This window comes from Oryctolagus cuniculus, chromosome 2 (assembly GCF_964237555.1).
Source record: "Oryctolagus cuniculus chromosome 2, mOryCun1.1, whole genome shotgun sequence".
Taxonomy (NCBI): domain Eukaryota; kingdom Metazoa; phylum Chordata; class Mammalia; order Lagomorpha; family Leporidae; genus Oryctolagus; species Oryctolagus cuniculus.
This window is the reverse complement of record NC_091433.1, coordinates 148,851,032-148,865,635: the sequence shown is the minus strand read 5'-3', so window position 1 is coordinate 148,865,635 and position 14,604 is coordinate 148,851,032. Positions and strand designations below refer to the sequence as shown.

Sequence of the window (14,604 nt, the reverse complement as noted above, 5' to 3'; positions counted from 1 at the left end):
CCTGTCACAGGCATTTGGAGAGTAACCAGAGGATGAGAGCCATCTCTGCCTCTCAATGAAATACTTTTTTAAAAATGACATATTAAAATTGCCAAACTCAAGAGACATAAGATTTATTTAGCAAAAAAAATTGTCTCTTAAGGATGAAGACAAAATTAAATTATGTCCAGAAAATGAGATCATTCACTAACAGAAAAGAAACATCAAAAGAACATCTAAATGATGCACTTAAGGCAGAAGGAAGCCAATCCCAAATGAAAGGATTCAGATACAAGAAAGAATTGATGAGCAAGAAATGTGACAAAAGTATGAGTAAATTTAATGAATATTAACTATATGAAATCGTAACTATAATGTCAGGCTGAAAACAAAGACAAGAGAGAATTAAAAGATGGCAAAAATAAGTAAAGGTGTGTGGGGAGCAACTCGGACTATACTGTTACTGGAATTAAGACTTATTCTATACATCTGCTCTCCCACAATATGGCGCTGGGAGAGGAGCAAACAGCTTCTACACAGCTGCCTCTCACCAACTTGACAAGCTGCAGGAGCTGCTCCTGATTGGAGGAGAGCAGCGTACTCGGCGTGTGGGTAGCAGAGTTGGGATTGGTGGAAGAGGACTATAAAGGAGGAGAGAGACAACATGCACCAGGAACATCTATCCGAAGGAACACCTGAGCAGCCCCCACAGAGAGCCAGCCAGCGGTGTGCCGCTCCCCCGCGGAAGTGGGGAAAGTGGCAGGGGGAACCGCCCTTCCACGGAGGTGGAAGGGACGGTAGCCAACCCGGGAAGAACCAGCAGCAAACCCGGGGAGGGCCGAGCAGACAAAAGAACAACGCAGGGTTTAGTGTCGTTCCCCCACGAAGAGGGGGAGTGACATAATGGTGCCGTGACTTGGATATGAAGCCTAGGCAGGGTTTAGTGTCGTTCCTCCATGAAGAGGGGGAGCGACAAAGGTGGATGAGGATAAATGGAGTTAAAACTGTCTCTGGGGTGGGTGTTGTGGTGCAGACGGTTAACCTTCATCCTATATCTGAGTGCACTGGAAGCAAGTCTTGCCTCCACTTCTGATCCAGCTTTCTGCTAGTGGAGGTCAAAAAGATAGGACATGGGGAGCAGAGGGAGCAAATTATAATATACTAGCCACAATTTCCTGACCAGTTAACAGAAGCACTCAAGGTCAGTATTTTTTTTTTTTTTTTTGCACAGGAAGTTAGTGAGAGAGAGCGACAGAAAGGTCTTCCTTCTGTCAGTTCACCCCACAAGTGGCGCGTTGCAGCCAGCGCACTGCGCTGACCCGAAGCCAGGAGCCAGGCGCCTCCTCCTGGTCTCCCATGCAGGTACAGGGCCCAGGGACTTGGGCCATCCTCCACTGCCTTCCTGGGCCACAGCAGAGAGCTGGACTGGAAGAGGAGCAACCGGGACAGAATCTGGCGCCTCAACTGGGACCAGAACCCAGGGTGCTGGCGCCACAGGCAGAGGATTAGCCTAGTGAGCCGCGGCGCTGGCCTCAAGGTCAGTATTAACTCCAATTTTTATTGTTTATCCTATAGCTTGTATGTGTGTGTCTATCAAACATTTTAACCAATTTCTTCTTTCTACCATTTTCCCCAATACTTGATACAAATGTTGGCAGTAAACTTTAGAATTTAGTCCTTATGTTACAGAATAGCAAGTTGGGATGTCTGAACTAGAGAGGCAGAATGATTCCACTTTGCATCCTCTCTCTGGAGGAAATAAGGCTTCATTATTTCAAGAAGCAGAGTGGTGGTGTCATTATTGCTGTGGTTTGGGAGCATGACTAGAGGCGAGTATATCAATACTGAGTACCAAGAACGTGAATCATTGTGGACAGAATAGAATGAAACTCAGCATCCATCCTGAACATCCTTTTAAACATAACCAACCCTTGTAGTGTAATTACACGATTCAGATTCTTCTGAAGGTTATAGACGCAAATTAGGTCCCCCCAACTCAATGCATGATGCCAAATTTTTCTGCATTTTTCTCTTTTGGTGCTCAGCTACTTTACTTGCAGTAATTAAGAGGACTTGTTGTGTACATAGTGGCAGTAACAGCAGGTTCCTGATTCCTGGATGAAAACTTCAACAATGTGTCCTTGAAGTCACAAGTCTAAGGAAAGCTTCCAGTCTCCTTCCCTTATTTGTTGTAGCAAAACTAATAGTGTGTCTGGCTGGGCAGGCTTGTATTTTCTATTGTAGAATCTTTCTGGAGACATATCATAGAGCTCTGCTCATCTAATGATTTGTAGACATCTGATATTCTATATTAAATCCTTTCCTATTTATCTTCATGTTTCTGAATCTCAGTTCCTGACTGAGGAACTACAAATTTCAAAATTCTCTCTCTTTTCCCAAGTTGATCTCATTTTAAAGAAGTCATTGAAATTTTTCCACTGGGTGGGACTCTTCCCTTTGGGTGAGAAACTAAGTCTAGTAAATAACCTTTGAAGTTAACTATTCCGCATTAGTCTGTGCACATGTTTTACTAATGGTGGTCAAATTATTTTATCTCTTAAAGGAAAAGAATTCTCTCTCTCTCCATCTCTCTCTCTCTGAACAAACTATTACCCATTGTGCAAAAATGATCATTTCCATGCTGACAGTTTGAAAATTATTGGATAAAAAGTCATTATAGTGCAATCTGGTGTTCAGAAATGTTAGGATTTTCAGTATTTTATTTTCCAAACATTATTTTAAAAGAACATTAAAAGCATCAGAAATACAAATCTGACCTAATAGTTAACATAAGAACAATTATTATAAAATGTTTTAAATATATCACATATTTTGCATCACAGTAAAGCATCAAGAGAACTTAATTAACACACCCTTCTAATGAATCATGTTCAACTGAATTCTCATTGCTTTAGTTCTCATTTTAGCCCTTATGAAAAGTTATATATGTCTATCTATACCTATAATGTGACACTATAGGCATACATAGATATATTTATATATAACTCATGAAGAGATAAGTTATATATGTCTAGCTATAGGATTAGCTAGACATACATAACTTTTGAAGAGACAAGTTTTATATCTATATCTACATCTACCTGTAGATGTAGATATAGATACAGAGGGGAGCTAAGAATCTAGCCCACTATGTATTTCATGCAAGTTAATTAAATAATTTCTTATGCACATAAAGAGAGTAAATACCTCATATCTACATGCTAAGTTTGTTGTAGGCTATAATTTTTAAGTCCCAAAGAGATGGGCCCCATACTGATCAAATCATCTCAAGTCCAAAGATCTTATAGGAAACCTGACATTTAAAATTTTACAAGTAGAAATTACTTTTAACCTTTTATTAAATCACATTTAAAATGCCTGGCCAGAAAAAAAGATAGATATCTTAAAAAGTATGAAGTATCTTCTTGATCAATGTTATTAAATATAAAGCTGTTTGGCATACTAGAATAAACAGGTTGTGAGTTAAGAAAAAGAGTCTAATTCCTAATTTGCCACAATTATTCAAATGATCTTGGAAGAGAATATTTGATTTCTTAATTCTTTGTTAAAAAGAGGTAATATACTAACCTATGTGATAGGAGCATTAATAAATGAAAATAGTGAGTATTAAAATATAAAAGTACAATTGAAACAGTTAACAGTGACTTCCAAAAATAGCATTTAATTACATGAAAAATGAGATAGTGGATATTTTCTGTTACAAAATTTAATAGCAAAAGAAAGGAAAAAAAAAAAAAAAAAAAGAGAGGAGGGAGAGAGTTTAGGAGGGGGGAAGGAAGGTAAATCAGTCCTAAAAGGTGAACTTAAAAACAAAATAAAACCTACACCTCACACTTACATTTCTGAAACAGAAATAATTGGCCAATACTGGAAGGTAATAGTTAGGCTGAGTAGTAGTTCTAGTTCTACTCTGCCTTCTCCATGCCTATCACAATCTCTGTATTTGGGAAGAGTCAGAGAGAGGGCACTATAAACAGAGTCCTTTCATCCAAAGGAACAAAGTGCATTCCAAACTGCAATAATAATCATTGAACATGACAGTTTATAAATGCAGACTTTTGTATCTTGATGCTCATCCTGCATCTAACAGTTACAAAGTTGTAGAGTTCAAACACTAATTGCATAATGAAAATATTTTTACATAAAAACATGAGTTTGCAGTTGTTAATGTACCACAGAGTATAAAATAAAATTAGTTTCAGGTACAGAATTATTTAATCTATTTTCCTCATTGCCTGTTTCTAATTTAAGATTAATGGAAAAGAAATAAAACCAATAGTGTGAAAACAGTAATCTTGAGTTTTTTTACCATAGCAATCTATAAATAAAGATAATAAAGAAATTATTTCTAAGTACGTTACTTCAATAGGTCAGGTGGTTACCAAACTCTTCTCACACAGAAGGAAACACAAATTAAACACTCCCAGTCTCATCTCCAAGCCTTATTAGGCAATAATAGATTGCCCAATGTATGAGAACAGACCACACTGCTTCCCATGCAAGAATATCAACTATGCCTGCAGTAGTCTTAATCTCCCAGGAAAGTGTACTTCCATTAGAGAAGCAGTTCTCTTTAATAGGATTCTTGCATATAAGATTACTCTGAAACATAATAATTCACTTTAACAAGCAAAGACATATCTTTTAAAATGATTGATGAAGCTACTCACTTGACACAAAAATAATATATATAATACGAAATGGCAATAACTATAATATTATATTTATGTAAGAAAAGTACTACTGCCTGTGTGAGTACTTTTAGTAAGGACAGATTATGGGTAATATACTTCTGATTTTCTGCTTTAACAATATATCATTCAAATCAACCTGCCAGCAAAAAAAAAAAAAAAGTGTACTCTTTCCTGTTTTAGCACTCCACAGAATCAAAATTCATAATTCACTTAATAAGAAGTAGTCATAAAACCTCAGCAAAGATCATACCTTCACATTCTTCTAAAAATTCAGCAAACATATACTTTTGAAAATCCTTAATATTGACTCAAAGAATCATAATCAGTTGATTTTCTACTTCAACATGGCAGCATAATGATTCATGGTCTATTTAAAGGTTCAGTACAAAAGATGGGGACACAGGTCAAGGTAGAAATCTAAATAAACTTTTACATTAAATATTAAAGTATCAGGAAACTATAAAGCAAACTAACAGATACTAATATTTCAGGCATAAGAAAGTCTTAGTTGCCAACTCTTTAGCTCAGTCTTTAAGTTCTGATCTGACACTGATGCCAAAAAGTTAAAAAAGACTCAGCATCTGACGCAAAACCATTTACAAAAGAGTCTCTAGACCCCATGACTTTAAACAGAGGGGACTGGAATCTGCTTGGCTGAAGTGCTGTCATATTCCTGCATCAAATCATTAGTAGTGTGATAGTGCATGGCAATGTATGAGTTGGCAAATCCAAAAGAGTTTCCTGGCTGCAAGTTACATGGGCTGCTCTCCTCCTGGGAAGGGCTACTGTTATAGATGCTGTAGTATGGTTCAATCCGAGTGTTGATGGGGGTCGAGCTACTCTGACCACAGTGTTGATGTCCAGCAGATATCTTGGGACTTACTACACTTTCCTTTGAATGACTTGGGCCACAAGCCTGGTCCACAAATTTCTTCTGTGGCTTTGGAGACAACATGTAGGCAGAGTTTGTTTCATGATGGGAGGATTTGTTTCTGTTGACTTCCAGGTTCCCCTTTCCCATGGCTCGAAGTCGAGTCTTTTGTTTGCAGCAGAAAAAACCCAGGCCGATGTACTGGAGGCACCAGAGCACTTTCCTCCTCAGCCCGGCACTGTTCCGAGAATATATAAAAGGGTTTAATCCTGACTTGAAAAATATAAGGGTAAATCCAAACAGTTCAAACTGGTAAAGGATGAAGCTCCCATTGTTGGACAGAACCACCTGCACCAAGGAAATCCCCAGTGGAAGACAGCACACCAGGACCGACAGCACAATGATCACACAGGTGACCACAGCTTTGGAATCCTTGGCAGTGGAGAGGTTGATGGCGGATACCAGCTGGAGTCGGCTGGCTGCAGGAGTTGGCAGCTGGTTGGGATTCTTGGTGTATCCATGGGTCTGAACATGCTGCAGTTTGTTGTAATTCTGGTTCCTATATAGAGCCGGCATGGTACATTGGATGGGATCTCCGCCTCCCTTCACGGGGGCCCCCATGAAAGGTTGTGGTCTGGAAGCATCAACTGTGATGACAGGGGGGCACTTTCTGACTTGAGCATTCCTATGCAGGGTCTGAGCGATCATGATGTAAGAGACAGAGACCACGGTGACACAAAAGGAGAAGTCAACCACATAGAGAGAGAGGATGGCTTTCCCTTCTCCAGACATCAGGCTGGACATGGGAAGACAGAGGTGGGACTTGCTAGTTTTCAAGGTAGCCAAAGTAGCCAGGGTGAAACTGGTGGCCCAGAGAAGTAGAGTGAGGAGCAAGGTACAGGAAAAAGAGGCTGTGCGATTAGGCTGCTTCCCGAGCACCATCCGGAGCCGGTGCAGGGCAATCACCGCCACCGTCTTGAGGGACATGATGATGAAGCCTGAACTGGTGAGATGGAAGGTGAAGCAGAATGCATCTGGGATACTCCTGGCCGAGCTGAACAACACAAAGGTGAACATGGGGGCCGTCACTCCACAGATGAAGAGGTCACAGAAGGACAGGTTCAAGATCATGAAATCAAAGTTGGTTCTGAATTTCCTGAAGGCTGGATCAAAGAAAGACAAGAAGACAATGAAGTTGCCATATGAGCCCAGGCAGAAGATGACGGTGAGCAGAAACGTACAGGTCACCAAGGTGGCCGTGTGGATGAGATCCTCGAGCCCCTCCTGGAGAGAGGAGCTGTTCCCTCCCTGCCAGTGAGGCACGCGTAGCAAGGTGGCATTGTAGGCATCCTCAAGGGGGTCTGTTGAGTTCATCTTCAGAGAGAAATGCCTCTTCCTTCTGTTCTCCAAAAGTGCTCAATGGGAAAGGAGTCAGGGCTTCAACTCACAGATGAGTGATACGTGACAAGAGAGGCCCAAGGCAGATAAGCCTGTACACGGAAATGCACACCCAGAAACAAAAAGGAATTAATACAGTGGTTTCATTATTTTTTCAAAGCACCAGAATTTTTCAGCTCTGATCTAGCACACTGCAAGCATTTCTCCTCACTAAGTCCAACACTGAAAAGACACAAATGCCTCAAAATACATTAAAACAGCTAATACTTACTTCTATAACACTGTGGGTTTAAAACATACTTTAAGTCACACCTGAAGCCCGTGACAAAAGTTTCAGTATCACATGGAGAGTAGATTCCTGGGCCTTACCCTTGAGGTTCTGACTGAGGACGCGCAGGTGCTACTTTCAGCAGTGTTTCCATGTCAGGTACTGGGGCTATACAGAGACACAGCTCCACCAGAGATCACAGTCTGGTGGAGGAGATCCGTCTACCTATGTTATTACAGCCTAATGTGGTTTCAGGGTGCTGGGCAAGCAAAGAGGGGAAGCTAATGCAGTCGGGGATGGAGCTGGGAATGCATGAATGACAGGAGCTTTGGTAAAAGGAGCCAGCTGGGTGAAGGGTGAGCGGGGGAGGATTCATGGAGATGAAGTCAGTCTTCCCCACAGAGACTGGGGCCGGAAACAGGGTGAGTTTGAAAATATAAGCAAGAGGGTAATGTGGATACATTACGAAGCCCTTCAATACAATTTCCATGAATCACTAAAAATATCCTATTTTTCCCCTAGAAAGAATCCTTTATTTCCCAATATTTATCATTTATTTTCCCAGTTGGAGATGTCTTTGCCAACTCCATATCTTCCTTTGGGGGAGTGAGGGAAACTGTGTGGACTACATCTAAGAGGGGGAAAATAGTAACAAAGAGATGTTGGAATTATACTCAAAATTAACAAAGGGCAAGGCACTACTTCATAAACTCTAAACTGCCATTAAATGTGAATTGACATTATTCCAACAGGAATATCCTCCCAATAAAACCAGAAGCATGCACTCATTCCAACATTCATCCATTCAGTTGACAGTGACAATGTGCATACCATATGCTGACATTATATTTAATTCTGAGGGCACAGAGATTAGAAAGACACAGTCTTTCCTGCTCCCTCTTTCCTTTATTGACCTTTTCCCCCCATTCTGAAATGAGATGTGCTGTACATTCACACAAATCTTCTACATTGTCCCAGTCCGCAATGCTTTGTGGGCCAGGTGCCCAACCTTTTCCGATAGTTGCATCTAGTGGGATGGATCACGTTGCTTGGCACTATGCTCCTGACAACCAAAAAGCATTTGCTTTCATCGAACATTTAGGAATAGCCAATTGTTTTGTGGAGGTCCAGGACTGATGTTGTTCAGAATATTTAACCACCTGCTCAAGTTGTATCCCAGAGGCCTCCAATGCTAACCTTGAGTTGTTGGATCAGGGAGTAGAGGAACAGGCCAGGTCAGTAAGAGATGGATCCCTGAGGACTCCAAGTACCAGCTATGAACTACTCAGAACATAAGTCTCGGCAATGAACAACAGTGAGTATAGGACACACACAGCCCTGGGAGATCCATGTAACTGGTGTCCTTCATTAATGCTTTCTTAATGGTCATACAGAGGATTTGACGACCATATGGTGAATTTCTCCACTGGAAAATGAGACCAGATTCTCTGTATTTTCCTTTAAAAAAGTTCCATGAGAGATGAGAATAAAAAAAAAAAAAAAAAGCAAGAGTAATGGATAGCTCTCATTGTTTCTACTTAAAGTCTATAAAAACTGTTTCTGAACAATTTGTTACCTATGTAGTGAAAATGACAAATTTTTACTGTTTTTAATAAACTGATAATTAAAGGCCTGGGGCTAACTTTATAGAAGCAGAAGTAGAAAGGAAAACCCAGTGAGAGGAAACCCAGTGAAAGAAGGCACGAAGAGCAGAGGTGATACTAGGGTAGAGAGCAAGCTCCCTCTCTCCAGACAAGGGCTTCCTTTTTGGAAGGAGAAGAATAAGGAAGAGTGAAGAGCAATGGAGAAAACTGGACTGGGGAAGTTACACGAATGAGGAAGCTGAAACCAGGATGCTCAGAGAAATAACGAGAAAGTGGGAAATAATGAAGAAGTGGAATGATGGAAGTTATGAAGACCCCGGGCCAGGAGATAATCAGAAAGGGGGTTGATTTCTCAACGAGAAAATGAAATGATGAGACACCAACATTAGTCAAGGATAAGATGCAAGACCAATAATCCAAGGACAAATTGAGGGAAAACTCTCACGTTTCAAATTGTTACATGTTTTCAATAACTTTTAAGGTTTTCAACAAATTTTTGAAAAGTAAAAACAAATTCCAGGATAGGAAAGAATAACAGCAATATAATTTTCGTAAGTGTCATTACCATATTATTATACGGTATACTGTATTATTCTTATCAAGTGCTGATAAGGTGCCTGGCAGGGTTCACCATGCTCCACACTTTTGTTACTGACTCCTCACAACTGAACGAGTTAGCATAACCTTTCCATTTTGCAGATGAGGAAACTGAGTTAGAAGGTCAACACTTAACCCATGCAAGAACATGGATGTGAACCTAACCAAAGCCCACGCACTCTGCCACCACAATGTAAACAGAACAGCAAAGAATGCAGGCAGGGATCACCAGGTTAGAAGAAAATTACCGGCCGGCGCCGCGGCTCACTAGGCTAATCCTCCGCCTAGCGGCGCCGGCACACCGGGTTCTAGTCCCGGTCGGGGCGCTGGATTCTGTCCCGGTTGCCCCTCTTCCAGGCCAGCCCTCTGCTGTGGCAAGGGAGTGCAGTGGAGGATGGCCCAGGTGCTTGGGCCCTGCACCCCATGGGAGACCAGGAAAAGCACCTGGCTCCTGGCTCCTGCCATCGGATCAGCGTGGTGCGCTGGCCGCAGCGCGCCAGCCGCGGCGGCCATTGGAGGGTGAACCAACGGCAAAGGAAGACCTTTCTCTCTGTCTCTCTCTCTCACTGTCCACTCTGCCTGTCAAAAAAAAAAAAAAAAAAAAAAAAAAAAAAAGAAGAAAATTACCAAAGCTAAATTCATTGGGTGCTTATTTCATGGCAGGAACTTATACTAGAGACTTGATACAAGTTATCAAACTTCAATTCATTTTCACAATAATCCTATGAAGTAGTTATTGACTGCAACTCCTTCCTGAAAAAAAGGTTCCTAGAACCCCAAATTCTAAGCTATTGACCTAGATATCCATGTCTATCTATAGATGTAAATACAAAACCTTTTCACATATCTGATTAGAAAGCTTGATAATCATAGCTCCAGTATAAGGTTATTACAAATTACTCCTATTGGGATAATAATAATAATAATAATAATAATAAGAAGAAGAAGAAGAAGAAGAAGAAGAAGAAGAAGAAGAAGAAGAAAGAAGAAAGAAGAGGAAGAGAAGAAGAAATCAGTGGATGAAAAGGAAAAGGGAGGAAAAACAGAGGACAGTTTAGGCAGAGACTGCAGAAGCAACACAGGAAACAGAGGGGAAGGAAACCCAGGTGTTAGAATCAGCCAAGTTCTGGGACTTTTAGAAAGTGGAGGCTGAGGTCACAATTTAGAACAAAGTTATGATGGCAGGAACACAAAACCTGATGATTTGGGGGAGTAAACATCTATTTGCTACTTCTAAATATGACACACTACCAAAGTTATTTTCATTGCAAGCGTACAAGCTACACTCTCTCTGGGACCACAAATGGGCCCTGGAAGATGTGATTAAAAGCCATAAAACCCAAAAGATTTTAAGCTGGAACGTCTGTCTTAAGCAGGCTTATTCACTACAATGAAGAGACAATGAATTCACATGCATCTGATTACAATTGACTGTGAAGTAAAGAGTTAGGCAAGAAACAGAAAATTTTGTAGAGTGGCAATGATTTCTCATTAAAATGTGAGACAAGTCTCTGTTCTGGTTTAATCTTTAGTAATCATTAAAACATCTTTCACAACTCAATTCATGACCTGGATTCTTCCCACCCATTTTCTCTTTCTCGGTCCTAAATTCCCCCAGGGTAGGCATTTCCAGAGCCTAACCCTCAATATTACCATTCCCCCTGCATTAGTATTGACGAGGAAAACCTCGGGAGGTTGGATAACTCACCCAAGGTCACTAAGATTCAAGCCAGGTGTAGCTGATTTTTTTTTTGAAAGCCTTCAACTACTCTTGCAGCCTGGAGCAGCTGATGGGGTGGGTCAACTGGTGGGAGGGATGGGAGGCCGAGCCAACGAGTGGAGGGAGAGAGTGGAGGGAGGGAGGTCGCTCCAGCTGCGGGGCTCCCCGGAGCCGGGAGAGGTGATGGTGAGGAGGGCCTAGGCCAGGCGGGGAAGCTTGTGAAAACCGGCAGAGGGCCGCAGGGGTGAAGAGGGGTCAGGCAGGGCGGGGGCCTCCAGGGCGCTGGCGAGGACCAGCGAGACGGCCTCTACCGCAGCCCGCGCTGGGGGCACAGGTGCGCGGCCTGGCCCAGCGCAGCGGCGCTCCTCGCTAACCCGCGGCCTCCGACCGGCACCCCCCTCCACCCCCCGACCCGTGGGGTCGTCCTCCTCAAGGGGCCCGCGGTCTCTCACCTGCCGGGTGGGCGCCGCGCCGACCCTCCTCCTCCATCCCGCAGCCGGGACCTCAGCTCCGCCCGCCGCCCCGAAGGATGCGGGGCTAGAGGCATCATCGCCATCGCTGCCGCCTCCGCGCATCCCGGGAGCCGCGGCGAGCCGGGGGCGCGGAGGCGCAGTCACGGAGCCGCGGAGGGCGCCACCCCCTCCGCCGGACACTCGGGCCGGCGCTCCGCCTGCCCGGTCTCGTGCCCGGAGCCCGGGCGCTCCCGCCGCGCGCGTGGGGGCGCTTGAGCCGCTGAGCAGGGCCGGCGCTGAGAACTACGGAGCAGGAAGAGCGCGGCCAGGCCAGGGCCCAGCGCCCCCCACAGAGGCCTTTGCTGCAGAGGAGGGAGCCGCGGGGCGGGCGAGCTGGCGTCCTCAGCCGTCACGACGGTCGGCCCCTGGCCTTCGCACCTGGCGCCCCGCTCCCCCGGAAAGCCCGGGGCTTTCAAGCCAGTCTGCTCATTTCCACTAGAGGCTGCAGCTCGGTTTTTCTCCTAAATTTAGGCATTGTCCAGTTTGGAACTTTGCGCGAGAAATAATGTGTAAATCATTTTAACAACTTCAATCAAGCCACCTTTAACTTAAAGCATTAGGGAACTTAGTAGACAGAAACTACCTGTGCAAATAACCAAGCCAAGAAATCACAGATGTTAATACCGTATTGAATGTTCAAAATCCGCCAAGCAGTGTGGCTGGGCTGTTAGTGAGCAAGTATACAGAAAACTACCGTCCTCTCATTCTAACGCATTCTTAAAATGGATTTAACTCCAGTCTCTGTCACCAGATAACACTCCTCATCAAATCAGCTCAACTTTTACCCCTTCAGTATTCTAAACTAATTAGGATTTTTTTTAAAGGCATGTTAATTACTTTGAAAGAGTAACAGAAACGGAGATTCCACCTGCTGCTTCACTTCTCAAATGGCCAAATTAGCCAGGGCTGGACCAGGCGGATGCTAGAAGCCAGGAACTCCCATCTGGGTCTCCCACATGGGTGCCAGGGGTCCAAGCACTTGGGCCAATCCTCTACTGCCTTCCGAGGCACTTTAGGCAAGGAGCTGGATCCGAAGCAGAGTAGCCTGGACTGGAACCAACTCTTTGCTATGGGATGCAAGCATCAAGGTTGCTAACAGCAGCTTAACTGATGTGCCAGAAGCCCCTTACTCCTTTATTTTCTTAACCTCCGCAGGGAAGCTATTTAGAAATGTTATTTGAATGCTCTTTCCTTCATCCACCCTAGTAGGTAGGAAAAACACAAAAAGTTGATTCTGTTCAGATGAAACAGAGAATTTTGTTACTGTAATCATCTTTCAAGCTAAGTTAAACACAGAACCAACAAATACAATAATTTTACTTATGCATAGTTTCTCAGTGTCCAGGTGCTTTCAACAATAAACAAAACAAAAACAAGAGGGCTGGCTAATTACAAAGTACACATTCAGTCCAAGTGTTGATCATGCCATCAAGAAACCTTTCCAGTTAATTCCCACATAAATCGTACTCCACTAATCAATCACTTGCAGCAGAGACAGAGGTCAGGAGACGAGACAGGCACGCACCAGTTCTAATACATGCTGTCAGTAACGGTGACCCTGGGGCCTAGAAGCAGTCAACAGAAAAAGACGACTTGTTATAGAGTAGGAATTCTCACCAAAATTATATGCTGCTTCTTTTAAGTTAACTGCTACATAAAACAAAAAATGCAAGTTCATGTTCATCTCTATCTGGCCATATGAAGGGAAGGGATTGCCAAGGGTTTGGGCTGGATTGTTACCAGTTGTTAACCCCTACAGGAGAAATGACTTCATACTTTAAAAAAAAAAAAATCACAAGTTGTAAAGGGTCCTAGAAATTTAGAAAAGGAAATTAAAATTCACTAGTTCCAGAACTAGTTATACATTAAAACATGGATAGCCTACAGACCTAGAGTGGAACCAGCATTCCAATACACACTACAATTGTAATGCAAGTTGATACACGTACCTAAGAAAACATATTAGAGCCATTAAAATATTTAGATTTTGGGGTGGGCACCTAGCCAAGCAGTTAGAACAGCGGCTGTGATGTCCATGTCCCACATCAGTGTCTGGGATTGGCTCAGTTCCTAATTGCTGCTTTCTGCTGATGCAAATCCTGGAAGGCAGCAGGTGATCCCTCTATTGGTTGGGTTCCAGTTACTGGCCACTGGCTTCAGTCTAGCTTTTGTGGGAACTTCAGGAGTGCACCAGCAGATGGAAGCTCACTCACTGTCTACCTCTCAGGTAGAAAGGTTTAGATACTGGACCTAAAAACTTCTTTCCTAAAACAGCTACATCAAAAGTTTTAAAGCACGAAGTTCTAAAATGTGCACTGCCATGTTAATTTGTAGTAGAGAAAATGGAAAACCCTGACACTCAACAAGGGAATATGAAAAAGAAAATGGCAGCTTAAGACAAAGTCTAAACTCATCAGTCCTTTCTGGTCACATTACCAGTCACCAAAATTGGCCTGCAACCAAGAGAATTTTGCAATGCCAACACTACAAATCTCTGGAAACAACTTTTTCATTATTACATGCATGTATGATAGTGCTTCAGCTTGTAGAAATGGAATTGAAAGTTTTGGAGCAAAAAACGTTGAAATCCATGCTTGGTTTTTATCATATAAGCTTTCTGAACTCAAAATGCGGATTTCAAAAATGTTTTGCACTAAAATACTTATACCTGAATTAGGTAAACAAACTAAAAAATTTGTAACACTATCTGCAATGTATTTTTTAAGAATCCACTTAAAATCTCAAGATTAGCCCTTATGATCTTAAAGATGTATAGGTTTTTCCCTACCATCACTTCTCACCCACCATGATTTTCAAATGTGGGTCTGCCTCCCTTAGTGTTCCTGCTCCATCCATCTCCACCCTTGCTAATGTACCATACATTTTATTATTTTTTAAAAAATTTATTTGAAAGGCAGAGCCAGAGAGGCAGAGGGAGAG

General features: G+C 42.7%; 2 protein-coding genes across 4 annotated transcripts in view; both read right to left on the bottom strand.

The window, feature by feature from the left end:
- ASB3 (ankyrin repeat and SOCS box containing 3) overlaps nucleotides 1-11,708 on the bottom strand; it is a 190,648-nt gene extending 178,940 nt beyond the window's left edge. The window contains exon 1 of the mRNA XM_051829002.2: nucleotides 11,605-11,708. Within this exon, the coding sequence (XP_051684962.1) occupies nucleotides 11,605-11,708 (104 nt within the window). The remainder of the gene's footprint in view (nucleotides 1-11,604) is intronic.
- On the bottom strand, nucleotides 2,682-11,812 carry GPR75 (G protein-coupled receptor 75). Of its 3 annotated transcripts, none has more exons than XM_051829039.2 (2): nucleotides 11,605-11,743; nucleotides 2,682-7,055 (listed from the first exon to the last, which is right to left on the bottom strand). In XM_051829039.2, the coding sequence occupies exon 2, from the start codon at nucleotides 6,937-6,939 to the stop codon at nucleotides 5,320-5,322; it is 1,620 nt and encodes a 539-aa protein (XP_051684999.1). In that variant the 5' UTR covers nucleotides 6,940-7,055; nucleotides 11,605-11,743; the 3' UTR covers nucleotides 2,682-5,319.
- Between the last annotated feature and the right edge of the window lie 2,792 nt (nucleotides 11,813-14,604).